Source organism: Haemorhous mexicanus, chromosome 4 (genome assembly GCF_027477595.1).
Source record: "Haemorhous mexicanus isolate bHaeMex1 chromosome 4, bHaeMex1.pri, whole genome shotgun sequence".
Classification (NCBI taxonomy): Eukaryota; Metazoa; Chordata; class Aves; order Passeriformes; family Fringillidae; genus Haemorhous; species Haemorhous mexicanus.
In genome coordinates, this window is record NC_082344.1 from 30721318 (window position 1) to 30748602 (window position 27285).

Sequence of the window (27285 nt, forward strand, 5' to 3'; positions counted from 1 at the left end):
ATAATTTGATTTTTAAATTCTCCATAGACATCTCATGCAAAGGAGAGTTCCAAAATCATGGTTCCCCACCACAGATTGAGAATTAAACTACCAATGCTTTGTGCTAGTTCCTACTGTCCACATTTATTAAGAAAGTGCTATCAGAATTGGGATCCTGCTGGCTACAAACAACTTTACAAACTGATCCAAAACCAAAATGTCTTATAGGAACCAATTTAACAGCTGCTGAGATTCAGCCATTTCTGGAACAAACAATGATAATTGCTTACAGGACCTTAAAGCAAAATGATGTTAGACACACAGCCAGAAATGCAGCACCAAGTGCAATCAAATGAAAATTACAAATTTCCACAGTGTTAGAACTTGCTCTCAAAGTTATCCAGACCACTATAAGTTTTGTCTGCTCTGAGATATTCTTTGATGTGTTGATGAATTATTAAAACCAAGCCAAAATAAAGTTCTTTTGTTAGCATCCCCTAGCTATTAGAAATACAATTTGTTTTCCCCTGCCAGAGTTTTGGAAAGTTTCAAGGTGATACAATTTTGGAGAGCAAAAGGAAAAGCCATGAAAAAGTCAAAACTTCCCCATTCCTGCTTTATTTCATTCTGTAGAGTCTCTCAGCAAAAACTATTCCCATCCTGTGAAAAGCAATGCACCATTCACACTGGCTCCATAAGCAAATGTGTTTTACGTAGTTGTGAAGTAATAAAATCAGTAAGTATTATAGTGAAATTAGAAAGATACAAGAAGCAGTGTCTGATAATGGTTTATGGATGGTCTGTATGTTGTTCAGTGAGCTCTAACTTACAGTCCCAATAGTCCCTGAAGTGAAGGATAGTCCTCAGGTTATCTGTGTACTGTTACTAGTAATTTGTACAAAAACAATTCCTATGTTTGTAAGGGCTATTTTTATAAGCATTTGTTTCTTCATTCATTTATCTTCAGCCTCATTAAAAATTAAGCATATTAAGCATATAAAGTGGAGTTCATATTGGCCAATTTTACTTCTGACTTCAACAACTACCAACAATCCAAACATGACATTCCCCATACTAAATATGGAGTCAACACACAGCCAAGAGATGTGTGTCACTAAAAAACAGCCTTTCCCTGTGGAGCTACCTTTTTCCTAGAGTCACAAGCAATTTGTGATGGAGTAACCAGAAGTCAGCTCCTGATATCAGTTACAGTGGTCTAATTTACCTGTCATCAAAGCAGTGGCTTTTGTTTTACCTCACTGTTGTGGGGATCAGAGTCCTGACTAAACAGTCCATATATATACACACCACACAAACATAATACTACTAGCACGCAAGACAAGACTAACATCTTCATGTGTTTATTGCCATTTGGAGCTTGCATGGTAAATGTATTGCAACGATAAGCACTTTTTCTCATGTCCTCCTGTATTTTCACCTTTGTTATCGATTTCTCCCCTCTTCAAACGCTCTATGATCTGCTAAGTCAAAGGGGATAATTTCAATGTTACTGAGCCGATCAGGACACAACCCTGAATAGCAGAAGCAAAGAAATGCCACTTCTGTGTGAGCCTGTTGTTGCATTAGCAGTGCTGCTGCCAGTGAAGAAGCCCAAACCTCTTCAGGGCCTGGTGTCAGAGGCAGGTGGTGTGAAGAAGTGCCTACCTGAAGACGGCGAGGCTCAAAGACCAGAGCACTAGAGGCTTCCTCAGTTCAAATTTTGCTCGTTTGTTCATTAGGTGCCGACCACCAAATATAAAGGCAGCGTACAGAGCTGAAAACAAGAATGATTTCTTCCTGCAAAACAAAACCAAAAAACACCTGTCAGATGTTTAATTAATATTAGATACACAGCAGAGTCACATATGGACATCACTGCTAAGGGCTTGTGCGCTTCCTTGAAAGGAAACTCTTTCAGAGACATTCCTGCATCCCAGCTGAGCTTATCATTTCTGTATGAAACTACACACCTGCACACACTCAGGGCTGGGTGCAGGCAAAACTGACCCTGGGGAACTTCTGGAAAAGGACAGACAAATTTGGCTCCCATTCTTCACCAGTTTCAGAAGACTGAACTTCTGTGAGGAATAGAATAGATATGGCAGAGCCCAGACACACTTCTGCAAGCAAAACATGGCTGGTACTTGTACCAGCTGATCACATTCTGTGCCCCATTTATCTTTTTCATACAAATTTTTGCTTCCTGGAGGATCCTCCCTACGTGGCAATTTAGTTTCCCACTGTTTCCCCTAAAAAGACACTTAAAGATCGTCAGCACTGCAACACACCATGACGACTCTCACAAGAAGCACGGGATCAGCAAGGAGAGGTCAACATCCCCATTAAGCAGCAGGACCATGCTGGCTGCCATGGCCCTGTGGCATTGCCCTGCCCGTGACTGCTGGTTCAGGAAATCCAGTGCATTTGCTGAAAGGTCAAGCAGAGCTCTCGAAAGGAACTTCAATTATACTCTTCAAATTGCAAATTTTATTTTTAAAACTGCCTGATAGTAGTCCAGCTCAGCAATAATCACCAAATATTTTAACTCTGCTACTATAACTCATTTTAAATCAACCATTAGAGGTCTAAAATAGACTTAGCCTGGGATTCCTTCCCACACAGCACAACATTATACTGACTAAGGCTTAATGATGTACAACATTAATGGTGGCCTAACTGGAAGGGCTTCTATTCAAGAATAGAATTTTCTCTACATAATTTATCATTACATTCACAAATATAGGGTGGACTATGGTTTTGAACCAGGAGCTTCTGGCTCCTATTGTACACCAAGAAAGAATGACAGATACTCTCAAGAAAGGTAACTACTTCATTAACATGACTGATAAAACAGCAGCAGGCTACAAGACCTTTATTTCTTTCTGACACTGGAGGGTAGCAGTGGCAGACAGGCCTATGATCAGGGCATGGCACACTGCCCATGCTTCCCATTGGGAGAGAGGCTCACCCATATTGAGGTCTTCAGAGTTTTCACAGGATTTTCAACTGGATGTTTAAATGCCAAGTATGTTGCTACACCTCAAGATAAAAACAAGTATGTGCCATGGTGTCACTACTGGCACCACGCAGATGCCACCTCTTGGCTCCTCCACTGTGACTGGCCAGCTGAGGTTACCCCGTGGCAAGGAATCTGTCCAGCACAGCACAGCATGGTCCTGAGGGCCAAGCAGTGTGCACAGCACAGCATGTGGTAATGCATCACGAGACCCTCAATGGCCAAGGGTCTTCCTGGAAGGTTCAGAAAAACTATGAAAGCTGTAGCACATCTGACTGGAAACACGAAGAAAGCACATGCAACCTTCAATCAAGATGAATGAATTGAATTTTATATAAGTTTGAAAGCTAAGTAAAAACTAACCCAAGAGAGACAGATGCATATCATGTAAGCATTCTGCAGTATGCCATTTTCTGCCCGCTGAGAAACTCTGTTTCTACTGATATATTATTAGCTCTGTGCTATAAAATGCAGGTAACTGCATGAAAATACACCTGATGCTCTGAGAAGGGAGGACCCATGCCTGTAATCCTCTGGGTGAGCTTTAGCATCCATGCTGGTAAAAGCCCCAGGAAGACCCAGGAGCCAGCACCCTCTCCCCTTGTGCACTGAGATATCTATTTGCCAGGTTGATGGTTATCATGCCCAGGGTTTGAAAATGACAAAGTGTTGGCCCTTATTCATATAATACAGGAAAAAACCATTTATTTTTACTTCACTGGTCAGGGAAGGGACAGAATCACCAATTTGAAAGCATGACTGCACTTTAACTTGGCTGGAGATCAGTAAATATTTGTTAACCAGTCTGGGCAATGATGAACCACCTCAAGCTTGCTTGTACTGAACCACCTAACTGTTTACACAAGATTTATGGGTAGAAAGATTGAAGCAGGCTCTTAGTTTGAGTCTGGACTGCATTCCCATCTCCTTCCCTCTGCAGCCTTTTCAGCAGCAGTGTGAAGCCCAGCCCACTGCCACCCCGGGTGTGGGTGAGGTCTGTCTTGCACTGATCTCCAAAGCAACTGAGAGCAGTGCAGATGACATCCCAAGTAGTGCAGGGGAAAAGAGTGCCATGCAGTGCTGCCATGCAGCTGCCAACACAGCACAGCCCATGCAGGCTGGCACAGGTGGGTGTCAGGATTCAAGAGCAGTAGCTAGAAGACACTTTGCAGGAAGGCAAGATGGAAACAGTTCAGTTCTAGATCAAACACAGCCGAGACTTTAAAGTAATGATTGAACTTCAGCTCCAGTCTGAATGAGTTAGCAGTTCAGGACTATGTTCTGTCTCTCTCCACTTCTTTTTGAGCCAGATCATCTATATATTTACATCAAGTAACATTTCATTCGGTTCTTATTACTGAAACTACCTTTTGTGAGTTCAATCAATTTATTGAGGTCAATAGTTATGTTACAGTATTTAGAAGAGATAAATTTTAGGTCACATTAAAGCTTTGTAATGAGTAGAGCACTATTTACAATGCTGGTAAATAGTACTCCCAGAGTATGCAGCTTTGTATCAGCAGTGGCAGACATGGCAAGATTTGACTGCACACATGATGTGAACTGCAGAGAGCAGCTGTAAGCAGTTTCAGACAAGGAGGGACACAGTAGTATTATCTCCCCTCAGAGGTAAGCACAATCCTGGATAATGATTAGGCTGATCTTGAAATCATCCACTGTTTTGATCCCTGCTACTTTTTGCACTCAAAAGACTTTGAATTTTCCCCATTTTTTCAGCCCAACAATGGTTAAAAGAACTGGACAGGCCAGGTGATAGAGTTACAAAGGGGTTGCAGAGGTATGTACTCTTAAATCTGATAAACTGCATTAGACTGGTATTAACAAGTTTCCTACTAGTGTTTTTATGATGCATTTTCCCAAAGGTTCACACTACAGTCTGGTGCTGGGCTAGTGACATAAAGCAATGGCAATCTGACAGAATTCAGTTAGGTCTGGTATGATTTTAGCCAAAGGAGAGCAATATTGAACAAGCATTTTGAAAGACAGAGGTTTGGAGTTGTTCTGCAATGTACCTTTTCAAAACTATTACCTGAAGAGAAACCAAATAGAGCAGAATGATGACCAAAAAAATTAACCTTGAAACTAAAAAAATAAAATCCCTCAAAGTAATTCAGTAACAGACTTGCATCAATAACTTAAATGTTAGCACATTCATATGTTTGTCTTCAATTCAGTTCTGCAGGGTAACACAGTAGACATAAAGACAGGGCTGCCAAATCCTCCACATTTTTCTGGCATTTCTGTTTCTCACAGTTGTCTCCCACCTTCCTACATTTTCAGACTTCAGGGACTAAGTACTATCTCTACTGAATACAGCTCCATGTTCCTCTGGCAGAAGTTGCCAGCTCTTTTCCCCTTTACAGGTTTCTGGAGAACCTATTAAAAGCTCTGTTTGGGCTTATTACAAGAGAGGGAGGCAAGAGGGGCTATGGGCTAAAGATGTGGGACAGATCTTCCAGGACAGCAGCAGAGAGATGGCTGTGTCAGGAGGCAAAGGGTCAGGAAGAAGCTGGGAGGTGTGATGGGAGAAAGAGAAGAGAAAGGATGAACAGTAAGCTTGGCAGCTAATGATGGGAGCTGGCAGCCATGAGATAGACATAAAGCTGGGACAGCATGGAAGGCAAGGAGGCTTGAAGTTCTTTCTGTGTTGGAATCCCTGGAAGGATGCTTCCTGCATCCATGGGCATGCCTGTGGCAGAGGAACAGAGACAGGAAAGAGGAAAAGGAAAAATATAGCTGAGAAGAGGGAGGCAGAAACTGAGAATGATAAAGACAGAAAAAAAGCTTCTCCTCATTTCCAGCCAGGGAGTCCCACACAGGAAATCCCACTCAAAGCACCATGGAGTGACCAGAAGAGATCAGGCACCCCAGCCTCTGGCAGGAAAACACAACACTGGGAAGGGGCAGCAAATAATCCAAAGAGGAAAGCAGTTGTAAACAAATGGCAAAGGATTAAGAAATCCTGACTTCCACAGAAGCACTTATTTATAAAATGCTGAAAATGTAAGAATTACCACAGTATTCTAAAATGAGGGGCCAAAGCCTGAGGGTGAGCCTCATGTGCAGCAGCGTGAGACATCCCCCTGTCTCTGATGCAAAGTGAAATAGCCCTGAATACTGCAGTACTGCTGAAGGAGGTGGTTTCAAGTCCAGATGCACCGTTGCCATTTTTTCCCCTGAAAATAGCAGCCTGACTCATTATTGTAGAGTTCTCTGATGTTAATGAGTAAACTGAAACAGATATATATGTATGTGTGTGTGTGTGTATGTGTATGTGTTATAAAATTGACTATTTCCACAGGATTTTCCTTAATCATTAAGGAAAGTCCTTACAGAAATGCCCAAAAGACAACCTTATCACAGATTGTTTAACTATCTTTTATCATGTAATACAGGATTATCTGCATAACAGCCTTCAGTAAGGGAGTAGTAAAGTGATGTTAGCCCCCTCTTTCTACATTCCATAGGATTTTTAAAGCTTTTTTAAATCAAGATTTATTTACTTTGCACATTCAAGGCTCATTTTTAAATTCACTAGCACTTCTTCATCTGTTGTAAAAGGAGCCCAACGAGTTTAAAAAAAAACCCACTGCAGTTGCCAGAGCAGAGTGTTTCTGGAAAGTAAATAAGCAGTTTCAGGTTCCTGACGTTTTTCTCTTGGCCTTCTTCATCACCATTTTATTGATGTAAAAAAAAAAAACCAAACCAGATTTAACTGAAAAAAAAAAGGAAATAAAATAATGTCAGGCTATATGAAATATAAGGGAATTTTCCTACTGCTTTCTCCCAGCTTTCAGCAGAAAATAACAATAACTTGCGTTTACAATTGAAACTGCTAACTTGAGAGTCTAGATCAAAGGCTTTAACCTGGAGCCACGCGAATCACCCAAGATACCCATGTCCACAGATCAGGCACCAGGGCTGGTAGCCTTGGCAATGTTACTTTCTCCCTGGTGCTTATTTAAAAATCACACATTCTGTATAAAAAAGGGTGTGAAAACACTTCTCAGTCTCTCAGTGTTTCTACCTCAGAAATACTGTCAAAGCAAACCTTTCTCTCTCTCTTCACTGATATAATTTTGACAGAACCAGCAAGAAGAGTTCCAATGAGTGGATATGCCAGATCTGTGTATGAAAATATAACCTGTACTCCTGGCTTAGATTTGAGTTCCTGCAGCTGCTTCCCATTGACCGTAGCAGCCTTCAAAACAGAGAGAGAAGGACACACAGAAAAGGAAGACCTGTCTGATACACACATGCCAAGAGTCTGCTTTATTCCTGCAGCTCAATACCCTTTGACATTTATATTTAGCACAGCAATGATGACAGTCACACACATGTAGGTGATTCACTGATGATGGTCTCTGACGCAAAAAGCCATCAGAGAGTAACCACAGACGTATCTCTTACCAATCATCTGATCCCTTCATTTCTAAAGCCTGTGTCTCAAAGGCCATTCAGCCTCCTCGTGACAGGTACTGTTGGATGTGCAAGCCTGTGCTTCCCCCTAGGCTGGAGCAACTCTCCAGGCACCTCTCTCCTGCCTGAGAGGAAGGGAAGAGGGGTCAGGGCCCTGGGAACACACATGGGCCAGGGACAGTTATTCCCTCACATGTGCGTTCTCTCTGGGGTGCTGTTCCCATCGCCCAATTTGTGTGATTACTGCCAGACAGTAGTTGTGTCACTGCCCCAACCCCTTAACCCACACAAAGGAAAGAAACATGGGGCCAGGAGGCTGCCAGAAGGACTGCTGTGGGAACTGTCCCAAGCACAACATTGCTGAAAAGGATGGAAGATGAGGAAGACTTGTGTATGCACTTTTGCTCTATGAGTGCCAGTGGCTGAGCTGAGGGGCAGCCTGAAGACAAGGTCCCCACTGCCCAGATCAGAGTGCTAAAGGTGAGAACTGCAGGGGCAGCAACCTCCGAAGAGCAGAGCAACTATTTTTTTGTGGTATATCACCAGCTCACAGCCTGCTCTGGTCCAGTGGAGACAGCCCCAGCTCACCACCAGCCAAGTGTCCCCTGGGAGCAAGAGGCTGTGCCCACCTGAGCCTCTGCCCACACTGCATTCAGTCAGACCCAGGGGCAGGAAACCACTCCTGCCTTGGCAGGGCAGCCAACAGCCCTAAAATTACAGAGAGGAGAAACAAGGGCAGGGAAGTGTGGAGGCACAGGGAAAGGTGGCTCATGTCCTGCACCTCCCTGATGGTTGCATCTGTTTTGTTGAAATGTTTGCCAGTAATTTGTAATACTCATGTTTGTAAAACATAGGTGTTAGAGAGTATTAGCCACACACCTCAAATGTGGGCAGCTAGGGACAAAGAAAGCAGAAAAGTTTTGTTGCTTTCTCCGTGAGTGAGAAAATATAAGAAAAGCATAAGGGTGGGAAAACAAAGTTAAAATTCAGGAACAATTTGGGTTTTTTTTTTCAGATAGAAGAGGCAAACTCAGCTCTGAAGCACAGTCCCCTGTTCTTTATAAGTCTCATACAGGCTTGATGGAACAGACCATGAATCTGTAAGAAACTCATAAGTTACAATCCCAAATTTAAGCCATGTCACAAGAGAAAAGAACCTCTCAAATAGAAAGCACTTCAGAAAAAGACCCCAAAACAAGTCCCATAACTTTGGGTTTTGAAACCAAGTTGCCAAAATCATCACTGAAGGAAAATCAGCTTCATCTCCGGCTCTGCCCCTGACTTCCTCCACTTAAACTTTGAGTGGGGACCCACCCAGTGGAGATGGCAGGTGAGTGTGCTTGCCATGACAACAGCCATCCCTGAAGTTTTCACCTGGCACAGACAACAGCGGAAGTTGCAGTGGGTTGGGTGATGGGTGAGCCACACCATACCCTCCTACCCAGTTGGCATCCCAAGTACACAGTTCAGCCTAAGTCAAAGCCTGCACCACCCCATCCTCAGTGCCACCACACATCCCAAGGATAGGCCACATCCCAGGGATGGCATCTGCCCCCACTGTTACTGACACTGATCATAGGTAACAACCATTTTTGCACAACCCCCTCCAAGATTTACATGGCCAGTGCTAAGACTTGAATCTAGCCCCACAGGTCCCTACTGGAAAAATGACGACCATCCCTATCCCTGTTAAGAGCCTTTACAGAAGATTGGTGTAGTCAGAGGAACTCCTTGATTGGGAGCCTCTGCTAAATCCATTGATAACGCTCTGACAACATATATAGTTCTTGAGACGAAGATCTGGGGTTATAACAGGCGACAAGTCAGGGTGTCCCAATTCCACTTGGTTTTTCCAGGCTCTGCTGAGACTTTCAGGCAGTTGGTGGAGAGATGGCAGAAAGCAGAGAAGCTAATGTAGGTCATAGGCACTGCAGTTCTGATGAAAAGCTACAGTACTTTCACTTTTAATTTCATCAATGTTAACTTAAACCTCTGGCCTCCACCATAAAAACCTGGAGCTAGTAAACACAACTGCAAGTGAACTTGGGGACTACTAACCTACATCCTCCCCAGCTGAAATCATTCTGTTTGTTCCTACCTCTCACCTGAAAGCAGTTAATGAAGATGCTAATAGAGGTATGTCATACAGACAAAGCTGAAAATAACTAGATTTCCAAACTGCCTTACTCCTTTGATCTGCTTTATCTGATCAAATTAATCAATGGTTATGACATTTCATAATTTTACACTTAAAGGCGTACACTGATACGTCAATGTAAATCCTTCAAATCCAAGAAGATCCCTGAAGAAACTCAAGATGTTATTTATATAGACAGGTGCTGCTTTTTTAAACAGCTTAGCAGATAGATATTTGTTTATTAAACAGAACAAAACACAACTCAACTAACAGATCAGTAAGAATACTTTACTGAAGATGCCTTTGCTTGTGCACCTGAAGAAAGCCTCAGCACCACAATGGCAAGTTCAGGTCCCTCTACCATTGCAAAGGCAATTTGTAACTATTCTGGGAAAGTGTCTGTTGGATCTCAAAAAATATTTAAGTAAAAATAAAAGCAGTCATTCAAGATGAAGCATGGAAAATGGAGGGGTTGCAAGCAGTGTGTGATTTTTCTATCTATCCACCCCAACAGACATTCCAGAAGACATTGCTCCCTTCCAGCCTTCTGCAATACAGCCCCAGAAAATGATGTTGCTACAACTGTCAGTGGATTGCAAAACACAAACAAATAAAACTGTTCTGATTTCACCGAGAGTGTTCTCAGCCAAAGGAGTCATGCATGATTTTTCCATAGAGCAGAGAGCAATGGTAGAAATAGGACAGCAAAAAGTAATACACAATTAAGACCTTACAGCCAGGGATTTTTGATCACCTTATAAAAAGCATCACCATATAACTTTTTCAGTGCTAGAAAACATTAAATTATCCTGGAGGAAACCAAACTAAGGGGATGCCTAAAAAGCATAATAATTTAGAATACTGTCCTGGGTCTGGCCAGGACAGGGTTAATTTTACAGTAGCCAAGAGGGGTAACATGGCTGGGACCCAGAGGTTATTCTGTACCACCACATGTCACTGCTGAGGTTGGAGGTATGGGAATGTCTTCTGGGAAGAAGGGGTTCCTCTTGGTCAAGTGAGCATGGCAGGGGGAGCTGTCCAGTCCTGTTGGCTGCTGGGGGTTTCGTGTGTGAATCCTTCCTTTCCTGTACCTTCTATCATTAGTATTGCTGCTGCTACTGTTTGTTTTCTCTTCTCATTGCTCTTTCCAGTAAACTGTTCTTATCTCAACCTGTGGTGCCTCCAATTCTCCTCTGCAGCAGGGGAGTGGGCAGGAGGGGAGTGAGTGAGAGGAGCATGGGTTTTAGTGGGAATTCTAAACTGGCACCTACCATTCCTAAACCATGTCAGATATACACTTACTCCCCTTTTCTTCCCCACCTAAAAACCTAAAGCCATACACATGGATGAGAGCAAGCCAGCAACATCATTTGGTGGCCTAGTTCTGATTAAAAGGGGATACTGGTACCAGTGACGTTGCAGTAATGGAACTGTGGAATAAAATGTCTTGCTTCCAAACTTTCTGAAAGGCCAGGCAACCTGTGGAAGAGAAGGCAGCAAATGGAACTCATAAAAAAGGAGATTTTGGTGGAGAAGCAAATGAAAGAACCTTTCAGCATCCCTTACTGAAGAAAAATCAGGTCATCTTGAGAACAACTGCCTGCTCTGACTGGTCCCACAGTAGTTTTTGATGCATGATGTCAAGGACTGCTTGATGTATATCTAATAGAATCTTCAAGGACATGTGACCTTTCTCTATGGGTAAGAGAGCAAGTGACAAAGGATGCTAATGGACATGCTGCAGTGAAGCCAGACCTAACTCTTGACCAATTGGAAACCGGCAAAATCCAGAAAAAAATGGGGCAATCTTTTAATAATCTTTTCAATTACCTCTCTAAAACAAAGAGCTCTGCCAACAGCCATTCTGCTTCTTAATCATCTGGGAATCAGGTCAGAACAAACAGAAAGGTGTTTCAGCAGAGCTCAAAACTTGCAATAGAAAGCATTTTGGAGTAGCTAGGAGGCAGGTTTACGTGCTGCTACCTCCTTCCAGTACAATGCTTTGCCACTTGTCCAATGTGTGCACTGGCAGGGAAGGTAGCATTATCTGATTATGCTGTCATTACCAAATGGCATTTTAGTGAACTAAACGTCACTACTACTTACTGAAGAGTTTCTTGCTTTTCATTCCCAGTGGAGGCTTCAATACCCAGAATGATCTGCTAATAAATTTCTGGGTACTTTCAACCTGTCCCATGTGACTGACCGTGACCTATAGCTTCTCCATTAAATCCAGAATTGTTTTACCTGATATCAGTCAAGGCAGTATCTTTAAAGGAGACCCTTTCAAATGCAAAGGTAGAGGCAAGCTGCCCTGAATCCAACTAATAAGTCTTTGAGGAGTATATTAAACACTATGAGAAATACTGCGAGCAATAAACGAGTGGAAGTAATTTTCCAATTGCTGTCAGAATTTTCAGGATCTGAGGTGGACAAAATTTAAGAAGCAGGATGACATTCCTAAACCTGTAGTGGAAAAAATGGGACAAAGGAATGTAGCAAGAGCTGGACAATCACCAGCACCACAGTTGTTTTTTATTGCTGTGATATTTAGTTGTTCCTCAACTAAATATCACAGCCTGGCTGTTTTTTGACCGTTTCCTGCAAATATCCCACTTGCACTCCTGAACAACTCCAAAACAATTGGCATAAACCAGCAGGAGTGGCACAAAGCAGTACAAAGTACAAGGCATTAATGTAGCTTATCTCCATCCTGTCAGCAATATGGTTGTGACAGCTTGTTCTGCCTTTCCACCTCTGCCTGCAGCATCATGCTTGGCACAAGCCCCTCTGTCTCTCTCAACAGGTGGAAGGACCCACTGGGTCTCCCAAACTAAAGAGTCTGAGTCTCTCTTTGCTTCCAGCCACGACTCTTTGACTGACTGCATTCTGCCCTCAGCCACCCCCTCACCTAATGAGATGGGATACTAAACTGCTTAGCCGTATTTCACTTTCCATCGCAGCATAAGAAGACCAGGTTACTGAAGGATTAGGAAGTGTAACATGAAAGCGTTATATATACAAAGAGAGCTCCCTGTCATAGTCTCTGCTAAATCTTGCTCATAGGGGACCTGTTAAAAGACAGGAGATGCCAAAAGGAAAGAAATCACAGACAAACAAGGTGATGAATCTGGACTAGGGTGGAAGGGGCTGACCCAAGAGAAGGAAAAGGAGCATTATGAGGAGAGAGCAGTGATCGACATCCAGCTCTTCTGGACAGGCAGACAAATGGAGCAAGCAATAGCATAAATATGAATGAATTTTTAAACAATTTGCATACATCAACAGTCAGAATTCAATGGCTCTGGTCACTAAGGGACAAAAAGCAGAACCTTCAGATTCTTTCCAAACAGGAAGCAGCCTCCTGTGAAGGTAAAGAACTTATTTAAGTTACCTGATCTTGGTTTGTTCTCAAAAGTCACATAAGCAAAATTTGTTTTACATCTCTTAATGTATTCCATTTGCTGTTCTTTTCTTCATTGGATTGTACACCACTGTAACTTGTGGATTTTGCTCAAATTTCCCTCCATGGCAGGTTTACTAACTTATGGGTGGCCTATAAAGAGGTTAAAAAAAATCTGTTCCAGTCAAAAGCCAGGCTAGTTCTACATTAATTTCTGCATCACACAGCTACCATAGTAGAATACTCTCCACTCTCACCACCTATGCTTACCACTTTTCTTTTGTGGGGCTTTTGTAAAGTCAGCAGTAAATCTGCCTCCTGTATCTGCCCGCTGTTTCTCTCATGCTATGATCAGATGACACATGAACACATTTGCATCAGTATCTCATTCAAGGATGCTCTATTCCCTTTGCAAACAGAACACAAGAGTCCCTTGGCCCCTGTGTGCAGGATTTGGTGGGCAAGAGAGGGGGAAGAAGGTGATCTTCCCAAAGACATTGTTTTTTCAGAGGACACCCTGAGGTGCTCCAGTACTTTGCAACTCTTCCACCAGAGCCCACCAGCTGAACAAAATCAACACCCAGGCACTGGTCACCCTCACTGCACCTGCACCTGGTGGCCCCATCACAAAACCCACACATGCAACTGGGAAATATCTGATGCTTTCTTGCTAAACCTGCATGATCCAAGCACAGTCTCCAGGGGTGGGGCACTCCAGTTTCTGGGCATTAAGTACACATTAACAGTAGCCTGTGTTTATGAGTCTCTCCTTGGGACGGTAAATGCTATCTATCTCTTTGAGGTTGGTAATGATCAACGCAACTGCATATTTGCCACCCAGCAAACATAACTGCCTGGAGAAAAAGTTGCACAGCTGAGCATTCAACAAGCTTTTCCACTTCTATGATACCCTAGAGCAAATGGCAGATTGCTCTGCTTTTGGTTTTGCTTCCTCTGTTGCTGTAGTTTGCTTTGAGATTTATGCGTGTAAGCATGCTATAAATGCGTATAAGAGACTTCCACAATTATTCTGCATCTGGACTGACACTTCACTCCAGCCTGTTTTCCAAAAGGCAGAGTCTTGGAATTGAAAGCTGAGGGGAAAGAGTTTACTCACATTTTAGGGAGCTATGCCAGTGATTCCCCTTCTGCCCCATTGCAAGGGGTTTTCTGCTTTATCCAATTTCTCCAAATCACTGGGACTCCAGCTCACTAAAAACAAAAACATTTGAGAGACCTGGACCTGCACCACCACCAAGTGACCACCAACACAGACACCTGTGTTTGCCTGCATCCTGGCTGTGGTTCTGCTGTGTTGCAGTCAGCCTGTACCTGCACTGATAGCCAGCAGCAATGGTCTCAGGCACAAGCTCTGCTTTGCTTCTTTGGGGCTTCAGGCTGCTGTGTCCCCAAAGTCAGCAAAGTGCAGGGGTACACCAGCTCATGTGAACATGTGCAGTGCAGCCCTTAATTCTGGTCCTTTCCACTAGTCTGAATCACCAAGGTGACAGCAAGTACAGAGGGACAAGTGACAGAGAGAAACCTCTGGAGAAAAATAATGGAGTCCTCTGTCTTTTTCCAAGAAGGAACAACATTACGCTCAAAGTTTTGGTTTAGCAGTTTCAGTCCCGTTGGCAGAACAGGTTGGACCAAGCAATAACACAGTTAGTTTGTGATTCACTGCAAATTTTTTAATTTCAGCATGTAGTTTATGTTTTAGTTGCTCTACCTGTCTATCAGCAAAAACAATCAGCAACTCCCTGCCTTAGACATTTAGCAATCTCATAGGACCCTGGTGTTGTTCAAAGATACATCAAGCCTGCAGTTGCAGAAGTTTGTTCTTTTGGGAACTGAATTCTCATAAATACAGCTTTGAACTTCTCATCCACATTCCTGGAAAATGCTGGATCTGTGTTACAGCTGCCACTGCACCCATCCTGCCCCACCCCTGGTAGCTTTTGCTCTAAATAAAACAAAGGTATTAATGTGGCTACAAATCAGATGATGGACATAACTAGACTTTAGTCACAACTGTACCAGTCCTTACTACTTAAATCAGGCTGTGCTTCCTTGTTCTTCTATCTTGGTATTTAAACAATGTGCTGATATACACCAAATTCCCTATAGCACTATAACACACTTTATTCATGTCTCACATGAGACATGAATAAAGTTTGCTTGGCTGGTGTGAAGAACAAATCCCACTTCTACTCCTCACTCACTCCAGTTAAATAACACCAGCACTATGGATAAAAATTAAATACTGCTGATAATACTACTACTGGTAACATGCTAAATGAGCCTCTTAAATAATAATTAAAGAAAATGGATTTACTCACAAAAGAGGTAACTAGTTGAGAATGTGGCACCATGTAATTGAAACTAAACCCCAGTGCTAAATTTGCATTCACAGAAAGACCATGATCTTTGAGTAAAACTGTATTCAAACCACTTGGCTAAATTTCCTGCTCACAGGCTGTTCTAGGCTGACACCTTTCTGAGAAGGCTCATGAATTAATTCCATTAGACCTAAAATATATTGATGACAGGATGTGTTAATAAGCAATGGTTTGGGAGCTCCTTGAGACCAAGAAAAATCTGGTAATGTGTCTGTGTGAATTTAGTGGCTGCACTGATCCAAAAGAGCAACAGTGCAAAAACATTCTCAAGCAGCTGCTTCTCTTCCTCAGCATTGTACACTGAAGCACTTTAAACCATAAAGTTGTTTAAACTATAGGAGTGGCACATAAAGCACCCTTCCGGCATACATCCTGCAGCCAAAATGAAAATGTGAAAATCCTGGCACAAAACCTAATCATCCTGCAGCTAATATAACTGGAAAGTAACAGAATAATGTCTTGATGTCCCTGCATTGCTTATTCTTACATGCTAATGCACTTTGGAGAGAGAGAGCTGTCCTGGAAAACTGTCTGCATCCAAAGCTCCACGAACCCACCAGGACTAGGGCTCCTTCACAAAAGGAAGGCTTCTCCACTATTTAGCTGGTTTTCCAGCAAACTCTGTGAGCATTCTGAATGGTATCTTTGGGGGCAGAACTTTAGACTTAGAGCTGCAGTTCTTTCCTGTAACTAGTCAAAAGCTTTTCATGAGATGTTTCCATGACTTCAGGTCAGCAACCTGCAAGGGAGTTCATCCCAAGTGCTCCCACACCCACTGCGTCTTAGTCTGCCTGGAAAAAAAAAAAATCTCTGCTTCCCCCAAATTAAACATTTTATGGAGAGGTAAAATGGGCTGGGGAAGTATTTGTCTCTGATGGGTCTGAGGAAGAGGAAGTCAGACAGGCAGTGAGAAGGTTGGGAAATTAAAGTCCCTGCAGCTGCCTGCCAGCAATGGGCACGCATCACTGCTCCCGTGGCTCCCTGGGCTGCAAGTGTGTGTCGCATGAAATAAGTCCACACTTAACTTGACGATTAAATTTCTAAATTGGCATTTCCATGTGGTGCCTGGGGGCAAAATATAGGGCTCTGTCGTCTTTCCTGGAGCTGTCAATACTGGACCAAAAAAAATGGAGGAGAAATGTGGAAACAAAAAGGTGGTGGAAGAAAACTAAATTCAGGTCATGGCTGTGAGTTGGATCAAGCAGCTACAGAGTGAAAGCAGGTCCTTTTCTTTGCTGTCTTTCCCCACTCAATGCCAGACTTGTTTAACAAGACTCTCCTTGGTAAATCTTCTTTTGTAATTAACAAATGAAAAGGAAACATGCTTCTCTGCATTAAAAGAAAAAACAGACAAACAATGCAACTGCTTTTTGTAATCCATTTCTATTTTCAATACTAGGAAAAGGTTTTGCTACCTCTGCTTAAGTACAGTCTTACTTTTCAGCCTTCTTTAGTTTGGGAGGGAGAGGAGGAACAAGCTAGCATCTTAAATGATTAAAGATTTCTGCATACATATTCAATGATAAACACTAACAAAATAACAGTGAGAAACAGTTTCTTGCACAAAGGCTGGCAAATCTATCCCAACAGACATAGTGGATGGCTGATCTCACAAGGTCTAAAGGATTATCTTGCTCCTCGGCCTGCACTAACCACACATGTTTTAATTTTTTTTTTTTTTTTTTAAGTATCTTTTGATGCCTTACATAGGCTCACACAACTCTTCCCTGATTCATGTCTATTAAAAAACCCTGGCAGGTTGAGTCTGCTGTCATGCAAGAGGGAAGGTGAGGAAGGTACATAATCGCTTCAGTTTTCTTGGCAGCAGAACAAACCCACAGACGCCAGCCACCACTAAGTGTAGGCAGGAAGATGACTCCCCATCATTAGGACACCCATACTCTGGGAGACTCTGCTTTCCAAGTGCAAAAATGTTTGTCTGCTTCAAAGATGGGGCTTGTCAAGTTTGGGGGAAAAAATAATTAAAGACTAGGTGATGGGCTGCATGACCCTTCAAGCTCCTTACAAAATTAAACTGGGCTTGGGCACTCCTGCACCCAATCACCTCCTGCATGACTGTGCTGAAAGTGATCACTGGGAACACAGACCCAGGAGAGGAAAAGCTCGGTGCTGCTGGGTACAGCTGGGTGTGACGCACAAAGGTGGCAGACAAGTCTCGCCTCTACCCTACAACAGAGTCATTCTGCAAACAGAAGCATGCAAGCCTAGCACCTTTAATTTGCAAAAGCTTCTCCTTTGCCTTCCAGCACTTGCAGTGCCAACCCAAATCCCCCAGGCTGCAAGGCTGGGACTTGTTGAGCAACATGTACACAGTGAAACTCTGACTGAGACTCCTGCACAGCACAGCAGCATAAAAATGATATACAGCCCTCCTCTGGGCAGGAAACTTCCTACAAACCGCATACCTACGAGAGCTGCAGAGCTATCAGCAAGGAAGGCAAATCGAGAGAAGGAAAGAAGGAAAGGAAAAGTAAGTTTACAAGCATTAAGAGACACAAAGATCTGCTCTTGCACAGCCATATAGTGACTGCCAGCCTATCTGCTACATCATCTTTTGCATCCTTGTAGACCGGTGACAAAGGATGGTCTCTCTCTGCAGGGCCCCTGCAGATAAGTGCTGTCTAAACCACTCAGACACAGAGACCAGGATGTAGGATGAGGCTTGAGAAAATCTCATTACTCTAGACCTTGAGATGGGCTGGAGTGGCTGCAATGGCAGTGGGATCAGCAAGGATCCCAAAGTGGTTCTTGTCATGGTATCAAGTCTGCCTCCAGCGCAGTGCTCTGCAGACCCAGGGGTTTTGGCTGCACTGATAATAGCTGGTAGCTCAACCTAAAACTAATAAATTAAAATTAAGATTCCTTTGGGGCTGACTCATAGCAGAAATGTAGTCTTTTACTGGCCTGTGCTTCTCTTCCCCCACGTGCTCACCTCCTGCACAGCAGAACAGTGAAGAACTACAATTTACCAGCGAACAGGCTCCCACACCTCCCCAAGCCAAGCCCAGCTTTGCTCAACGCTCCAGATCCCTGCAGCTACACACACATTTTAAAGGGCTCCAGTTTAGAAGGCAACTCAGAGCCAAATGTTTAAATCCCTTACTCAAAAAAGCTCACTGAGCAGTACCCCTGCACAGATTCCTCCTTTTTCTATTTGTTTTGCCAAAATGCTTTGCTGCATCAGTGCATTGACTGGGCTGACAACAGTGTGTTCCTGAGAACTAAACAGTAAACTATTAGCTAGCCCACTCCTAGCAAATATGTCAGTTGTAGTAAGAGCATGTTTTTGTCTGGCTTGGTTCGGATCAGTGGTATTTGTTATGCATTACCACAGAATAGAAAGAGGATAAAGATTTCAGGGTTTGGCCCTACACTTTGTGTGCAGAAAGGAGAGAGAAAGGGAGCCTGGCTCTTAGTGATAACGGCATTTATCTGAGCTCAAGACTTGGTAAGTCTTGGAAGTTTTTACCAACAGATGTTGACAAGTCTTTTGTAGTTTCATCCCCTTTCCCAAGAGACTCCTTAAGGACAGCACGGCACTGCACTGACAGCACTTGGCAGCTCAGCCATTGTGGCAGCCAATGCCAAAAGGGCTGACAGGGAATTAACTGAGTCACTCTCTCACTTCAGTTCATGTCAACCCAGGTCACAGCTGAGGTGATGTAGAGAGACCTGCACTGATCAACCTGTAAGGGTGGACAAAGTGCTGCCAAGCTGGTGTTTGCTCCCAGTGCAAAACGCATTTTTCCACATAATTCTCAAGCTGTAACCATGCATGTATCAAGAAAAAATAGAATCACAGAACCTTTGAGGCTGGAAAAGACCTTTAAAATCATTGAGTCTAACCATTAACCCAGCACTGCCGGGTTCTCCTCTAAACCATGTTCCTAAGTGTGACATCCACATGACTTTTAAAACCACCAAGGACAGTGACTCAGCTACCCCCAAGGCAGCCTGCTCCAGTGCCTGTCAACTATTCCTGTGAAGACATTTTCCTAATATCTAATTGAAACCTCTCCTGGTGCAACCTGAAGTCATTTCCTCTCGTCCCATCACCTGTTATTTGGGAAGGATGCAAAAAGGATAGAGCCAGACTCCTCCTGCTGGTGCCAAGCAGCAGGATGAGAGGCAATGGGCAGAAACTGGAAGACAGGAAGCTCCATCTGAGAAAGAATTTCTTTGCTACAAGGGTGACTTAGCACTGGAACAAGTTGTCCAGAGAGATTCTGGAGTCTCTACTCTGGAGATATTCAAAAGCCATCTGGACACAACCTGAGTAACATGTGCTAAGGGACTCTGCTTGAGCAGGGAGGTTGGACTAGATGATGTCCAGGGATCCTTTCCAACATAAACCACTCTGTGAAAAAAGACCACCCCACAACTCACTCCAACCTCCTTTCATATAGTTGTAGAGTGTGATAAGGTCACTCCTGAATTTCCTTTTCTCCAGGCTACACAACCCCAGCTACCTCAGCCACTCCTCATGGGACTTTACCCTCTAGACCCATCACCAGCTTTGCTGCCCTTCTTTGGACACACTCGTAAGTTAGTACAACTTACTGGGCAGAGAGGGTAGGGAACAACCCTCTCTTAAGGTATAAGGTGGGAGAAAGCACCTATTTCTCTATCTGAGAAACATAACTCAGCAACTCCAAGCCAAACATAAATGCTGCAGGCAAAGCTGCTCTACTTCCTGACAAAGAACACACACATTTGTATCCCGTCCTTTTTATCTGCACAGGCCCCGTGGGAAATAACAGACAGAGGATGTCAAACGCTGCCAAAATATGTGGTGAAACTGCACAGAAGCCAGAAAAGATTTCATCTCCCTCTGACTGCCAGAGAAACACTTAGGTCTGGTGCAAACTTAGGGGCATCAATGAGAAATTCCTTAAAATTTCAGAGCACTTTGAAAACGTTGCACATTAATTGGTGGACCCTGTTTTTTGACATCCCTAAGTCAGACAGCAAAACTCAACAACTTTTATGATCTTATTTTATTTCTTAGCCCCACAAGTCCCTACCCAGTGCTTTTTCTTGGTTAAGCAAACTTTCTTAAGGGACTTAGCAGCTTTCAGTGATTTCTCTTTCTGTGTGACTTATTCACAGGCAAAAGTGTGTTGAACCTTATTCCCTTTCCCTGGGGTTTCTTGCAGTACTTCTGAAGGGTTTTATTCTGCCTTTTCCTGACTGGATTGGCAAGATTACCACTCCCTATGTGGGTGTGTTGACTATATCTGTATTGCTTAGTAAGTGAAAAAGAAACAATTCAAAAACTATTCCTCATCTAAAACATTCACGCAGCCTGGCTTTCAAGAGTGAATTAAACAAAGGTATCTCAAGGGCAGAACTACACATCTGACCATGTTCCTGCTGTGGTCAACCACAGGAGTCAATCCAAGGCATTTACAGCCTCTGCATCCTTACAACAGGAATTAGCTGGGGGTCAGAAGGGATAGACATCAATGCAGGCTTGCCTTCCTGCTTCCTTGCAAGACTCCCACTCACTGCAGAGAGGCGGCATCATCCCTGCTCCCACTACAGCTTAGCTTCTTCCCCAGAAAAACTGGAAGTCCCCAGGCTGCTAAAGAACATTCCATACAAAGTAGGAGCAAGTTGAATTCTACAAAAGAAAAAACCCAGTTTCTCTCTTCTTATTAATCTTTGGCCTGTACAACCCAGCTGTGCCCATTAAAGTTCATTTCACTGACATCTGTGGCAGTGCTACAAGACTGTAATTTGCATTGGTGCCAGGTTGTCTGCACTGTGAACCTGCATTGTACAACTCCATTGTACACTTACCCTAGTGGAGGTTTCTCTAGAGTAGGTGTGAAGAACAGAAATAAAACCAGAACTTACCAGGAGCAAAAGTAACTGAGTTTCATCTTTGGTTTACAACAGCTTACTGGATGGAGCATGTATGTTACATATCAAAGTACTACCTCATGAACTTCACTGTAGGTCACTTGAAGTATCTCAATTTAGTTATGCAGAAGTAAAATAAATAGGAAATTATATTTTCTATCTCTGTATCATCTTCTTAAAACTTCGGAGACCCCCACCTCCTGTAATGTCCTGGAACACAACAGTTTGCTGGAGCCTGCTTGCAACACAAAAATCAGAGACAATAGAGCCAAGAGGGAAAACTAAATTTTTCTGCTAGTTTCTCACACCTGTGCAAAATGCCACAGCATTATGAGACACATAAAGACATGTCAGTACAGACAGATTGACATTAACAACTCCCCACATACAGTACTTTTCCTAACAGTGGACTGTTGATAAACGCAGCCGACTTCTGGCCATAATTACTATATAAGGTGGTTCATCTACTTTAAAGGCCTGTGTAACCTCATTACTGCTCACATTCTTCTCACACGCTTTTTTACTTCAGCCCAGAACAGGCCAGTGCCATTTTACAGACAGAAGACTGTGTTACCAACATAGGCCTGGTCACAGTGTTACCTGTGCTTTTGAGTCTCTTCTGTGGAGAAACGCTGTCCAACGGCAAAACTTAGGAGGAACATATGTAAGACATCTTCCCTTTTCTCTCTCCTCCCTGACTCACTCTCATTATACCCAGGTCTCTCTATATCCAAACTAGTCTTGATACTGGGGTGCATTTGGTTTTACAAAATGTGAGGGTTGTCAGTAACAACACTCCTGCCCCATTACCCTTCTTACCTTGCAGAATTTTTAGTGTCTGTGGGAGGAAATAAGGCACAAAATATTGCCCAAGACCCCGCCTCTACTCAAGCGCACTTCTGATTATTCACTTCATTAACTGACTGTATTAGGGAGCTGCAGCATCAAGCACATCTACATGTAGGGCACATCTACATTCTCCCTTTTAATACATCTTCATGATTTGCAATGTATTTATCTCATTTAGAAGCAGAATAACATTTCCTGACACAGACTGAATTTATTCAGATGCATAGAAATCAGCTGTCTTTACCACTGACAGATGCACTTCAATGTAATTAGTTTCATGACTATTAATGAAATAACTCATTTGAACTTTTGCCACTAAAATGTTAATGAGTAAGACCAGATAGTGGCTTGGTAATGGGATATAGATCCTTTTACAGTTTGCTAGTTTAGATCTGGCCCATGTCCACCATGACCAAAGGTCATTACTACCTGAAGACTATTTGATAATCCACACGAGCCAAGCTGGTAGCACTAAGCCCGTGCTTAGCAAGAAACAGCCTTATCATTTCCTCTCAGCAGAAATGCAAAGCTGAGGAAGGTCACTGCTACTTTTACACAGCTGTGGTCAGAACATTTCAGACATTAGGACTGTTCACCCAGCATCTTTCACCAGTAATGAATTCAATGAATTGAAAGAGAAATAATTGGAGTTGAAAAACCTTGTGGATTTTCTGTGCAGGACACCATTAGCCTCTCTGACTCACTGTCACAGATTGTTTGCTTTTAGCATGCTTGCAAAGAGAACAGGAAAAAATAAGAACTACTAAACCCATAAAAGATCATACTGCACCTAAGGTTTAGCTTGCCACTCATTAGGTTCAGAAGTACATTTAGGGATGTGAACAATGTTATTCCTGGTATATTGTGCCCTCCTGACAGCCCAGCAAACCAAAATACACACAACTTTCAGCAGTAGCCAACACATCCTGTGTCCATCCCTTTAAAAATTTATTCTCTTCTGTTTGGTACCGATACAATTCAGCCCATACATAACTACATACTAAAATTAATAAATTCACCCTGACAGCATTCCAGTGCAAGCGTTAAAAGATATTGCGACCTCTTCACAGACAGTAAAATGTGACATGGAGGTGCAACAAAATTATTTGCTCAAGGACTTAAATGAACTGGGACTTATTACATTTTCATGGGGAACTTTAGGACGGGTAGGCACACCATTAACAGAAATTCTGAGCACTCAAGCTGGGAACCCTTCTCTTGTGACTGCACATTGGCTTGACCAAGGTTCTGTGCCTCACTAACAGGATGTTAGTGAGACACATAACCTTGGTCAAGCCCACACAACCTTAACTCCAGCACCATGTTCCTTCACCTTGCCATCTAACTCTTGCTTTTACATGGAGTCACAACAGACACACAACGAATCCTGAACAAGCACCCTCCTCCAGGACTGATTTTGACAAAATAGGCAATGTATGCAACAAATGCAATTCCCTAGCTTACCTCAGCTTTACCCTCCTTTAGTCTCCTAAGAACAGTTTTATTTGGATTTTCTAAGAGATTATTGGTGGGAGATCTCATAAACCCTCACCATTGTTTTGCCCACGGAAGATAAAATTAAAACTGCTGAGTGGCACCCAGTCCTCTGTGGATTGGACATTATGATCAGAGCACTCTTTCAAATGTAGTTACAGCCTATAGCCTTCCAATTTTCATGGGTGCAGATGCAGGATAAATTAAATGCTTGCAGGATGTTTTTATTTAATGAATTTTTTAAAAATAATGATCAATACATAGCATTTAGTGATGTCATATAGAACAGTAATTCTAGCTCAACCTTTTTTTTTTGAAGAAAAAGGATTGCAGCTTGGGTAAAAACCAGTCACTGATCTAACTGGGAAGTTGTAATATATTTACATTTACATACATATGACTGAGCCTCAACAACTGGCAATAAATGAAAGAGCCAAGAACAATTTTTTGAGCTGTGTTGTCTTAGATGTCACAGGGAACAGTGACTGTAAATGCTTGTGGCCAAGATCTTGGCGGCCAGTCTGGCTTTCAGAGCAGAGCTGCTCAGTACCTTCTGCAGACTCTCATAAGGTGTTTCTGACTAGGAAACTCTTAGGGAGATATTATAACCATTAGTCACTTTGAAAACCTTGAGACACAGTAGATATCCAAGCATCTCACTTCATGCAAATTTCAAAGGGAAACTTTCACATTACATGGTGCAGCCATGACTCCATGGATACTAGCCTGCTCACATTCTTTTCCCACCATTTCCAGATTTCACACAAATACTGCAGCAGAGTAATGAATGCCATGTGTTAAGATTCAAACAAATAATTCTTCAATTACTTAAGAACCCTCCAAATGTGACACCACATAAACAAACACGGCTTTCCCCAAATTACACATGCACCCTTCAGTAATAACCCAGCTGCTCCATGCTTTCACTTGCTTGTCTCCAGCTGGGTTATGAAGTCACCCCTGCAGTCCTTGCATAAACCTACTCGTGCACAGACAATCTTCCTAGGTAAAACCCTTAACACTAAAAAAGGCTCCAACCAAAAAAACCTTTCACACACTAGAGTGTCTTGATGAGCGGCTAGCGCTTTACTCTAGGAAGCCACACCATCAGTCATCTTAACTACAGCTACATTCAAATTATTTATTGACTTTAATAGTTACTCTAAACAGATTGAATGGCAGCTTCCAAAACATATTGATATTACAAGGCAAAGGCAACAGAAGAATTACCTCAATGTAGCAAAACCAAATCTGTCTGAATCCAGAGACTTGACAGGAAGAATGTGCACTTTTAACAGCACTGCTTGAACACAAAGCTTTGATTCTCTAGAAGTGGGGCACTTTATTCTGTATTTATATTTTTCCTCAAACAGCAAGGTATGGCACTGCTATACAACTGACAGACCTTTTTATGGTTTGCAATGATAATTTCTTTTTTTTTTTCCAAATATTTGGGATTCTTCTGAAGTGGGATCTTCTGCACTTCACAGTGACATTCTTAAAATAACTTTGAATAAGAAATAATGAGCCTCCCCTTACTTTACAGGTTCTCTAATACAACATAAGCAGCTTTACAAGGCTTAGCTAGTCTCTGCTGACCCAGCTGCATATTTTACTCCTACAATAAACTAAAATAAGCAGCCTGCTTCCAAAACAATTGACTAATTGACATAGTGCTTTTGTTAGTTTCTTAATAAAAATCAATCCTAGTCTTTCAAAAATCAGGCATACCAAGTAACAGTGGAGAAGATTACTAGAAAGAGAGAGAGAAGGACAGACATACACACACATCTCAAAAAGCAGATCAGTGTGCTATGGTTGTTATGTGGGTCTGGTTTTGGTTGCTGGGTTGTTTTTTTTTTAATTTCCAGCCATTTAGGGTGGTTTTTTTCATTGCCTCTGATTCATTTTCTCAAGCACAGACACTGTTCAGATCCCCGCTGGCTGCTGTGTTTGAGCACTCTCCCATCAGTGCTACGGTGTTTGTATGGGATGTGTCTGCTACTGAGTCACTGTGTCCCTACAGAGAGCATGAGGTCACTTGCTGCTGGAGCAGAGCACCCACAGGGACTGCCCAGAGCGCAGCTGGACTGGGGAAACATCTTTTACATAAGGCACAGGCTCCTCTCTGCTGCCCACCATCAACTGTCCTGCCTCTGCTCCAGAACCAGCCAATAATGGGCTTTTTATTAACATAAGCATTTAGGAAAGACAAGCTTGCAAAATTTACTATCTGGAACATCTATGTCTCTTGCACTGAGCAAAAGCAACACCTACACACACCCTATATACACACTGTGTGCATGCTGATATTGGGATGTATGGGGAGGAGAGGGAATTTAATTGGAACAAACCCCAAAACTGCTTTCTCAGACCCAGCCCATCACACCTGTGATGGCAGACAGCATTCAGATGCAATATCCCCAGTCCACTTCTTTTGTGTTTGCCCACAAAGGAATCAGCAAAGAATGCTTTTAAATTGTTATTCTTAAACTCTCAGAAATAGAGCCTTATGAAAAAAAGAAAAAATAGGCAGCATTCAATCCAGTACCAGCAATGGGGCAGAAAATTACATGTTGATGCAAACTTAATTCACAAGGGTTTAATAATTTTTTCCCAAGTATTTAGTTCTATTTTGATTGAAAATTTGGTTTCTGAAACCCAAGTGGCAGTTCTGAGCAGCAGTATTTGATCAAAAATTCTGTCATCCCCCGGCTTTACCCACTGCAAACACTTTTTGCTTTCAGAAAAAAAAAATGGTTTGCTACCCATTCCAAAGCTCAGTGGCCTCAGTATTTTTAGTTTCCTCAATTTCCTCATTCTAGCTTCACCTTCTGGCTGAATAATTTGGTCAAAGGTAAACAAACGTGACAATCCAGTGGAAAATTAAAGGCAATGATATCTCTAAATATTGTTACATCCACAGCAACAAAAAAATAAAACTAATAAAACTATACAGGTAACAGACTGAACATACATTTAAGTTGACCCTGTGAACAACAGCGAGCAAGAGTAAAGAAAGGGATGAGTCTCATCTCCAGCAGCTGTTTACATGACAATGAGTCCCAGAATGCCATCATCACCACTGGGAACACATGAAATGGTACACATGAAGAACTGTGTATAGCAGTTAAAGTAATACCATTTCTGAACCTTCCTTCACTACTGAAATTCCAGAAATTCTACATCAAAGGCTTCTTCCTAGGGACTGATAAAAATATATGCTTTTTCTAAAGATGTGATTATCACAAGAACTGACAGAAAACACTTAAGGAAAGGACAAAATTTTCCTAGGTGCCAAAACATTTTACAGTAGTCTCCTTATGTAGGTTACTAATTTGCTCCAATGCATAATCAGGCTTATTACCAGCCACAAATGCTGTGCACAGGACTTCACCTCTCAGGCACAGACCCTTGCTCATCCTCCCTTTATGAGATGGGAGAATTCTTCAGTGCTCAGTATTTTCTTTCTTTTCTGGTGCTAACATGGCAATTTTGGATAAAATCATCAGGTAAATGCTTACATTTTTCCTCAGAGGGCATCTTCTGTGAACCTTGAATAATCTGAGAGCTCTTTCACAACTTTTCCATCTCTCCAATAACACAGTCAATGCTGGACACATATAATTTTTTTTTTCAATATCCAAAACAATTTTTTTACTTTATTCCATGTTTGTCTCTT

The 27285-nt window shown here is 42.5% G+C and overlaps 1 protein-coding gene across 1 annotated transcript in view; it reads right to left on the reverse strand.

Annotated features, from left to right (window-relative positions):
- ELOVL6 (ELOVL fatty acid elongase 6) overlaps positions 1-27285 on the reverse strand; it is a 75294-nt gene that overhangs the window by 23740 nt on the left and 24269 nt on the right. Inside the window, exon 2 of the mRNA XM_059844269.1 lies at positions 1645-1776. Within this exon, the coding sequence (XP_059700252.1) occupies positions 1645-1776 (132 nt within the window). The remainder of the gene's footprint in view (positions 1-1644; positions 1777-27285) is intronic.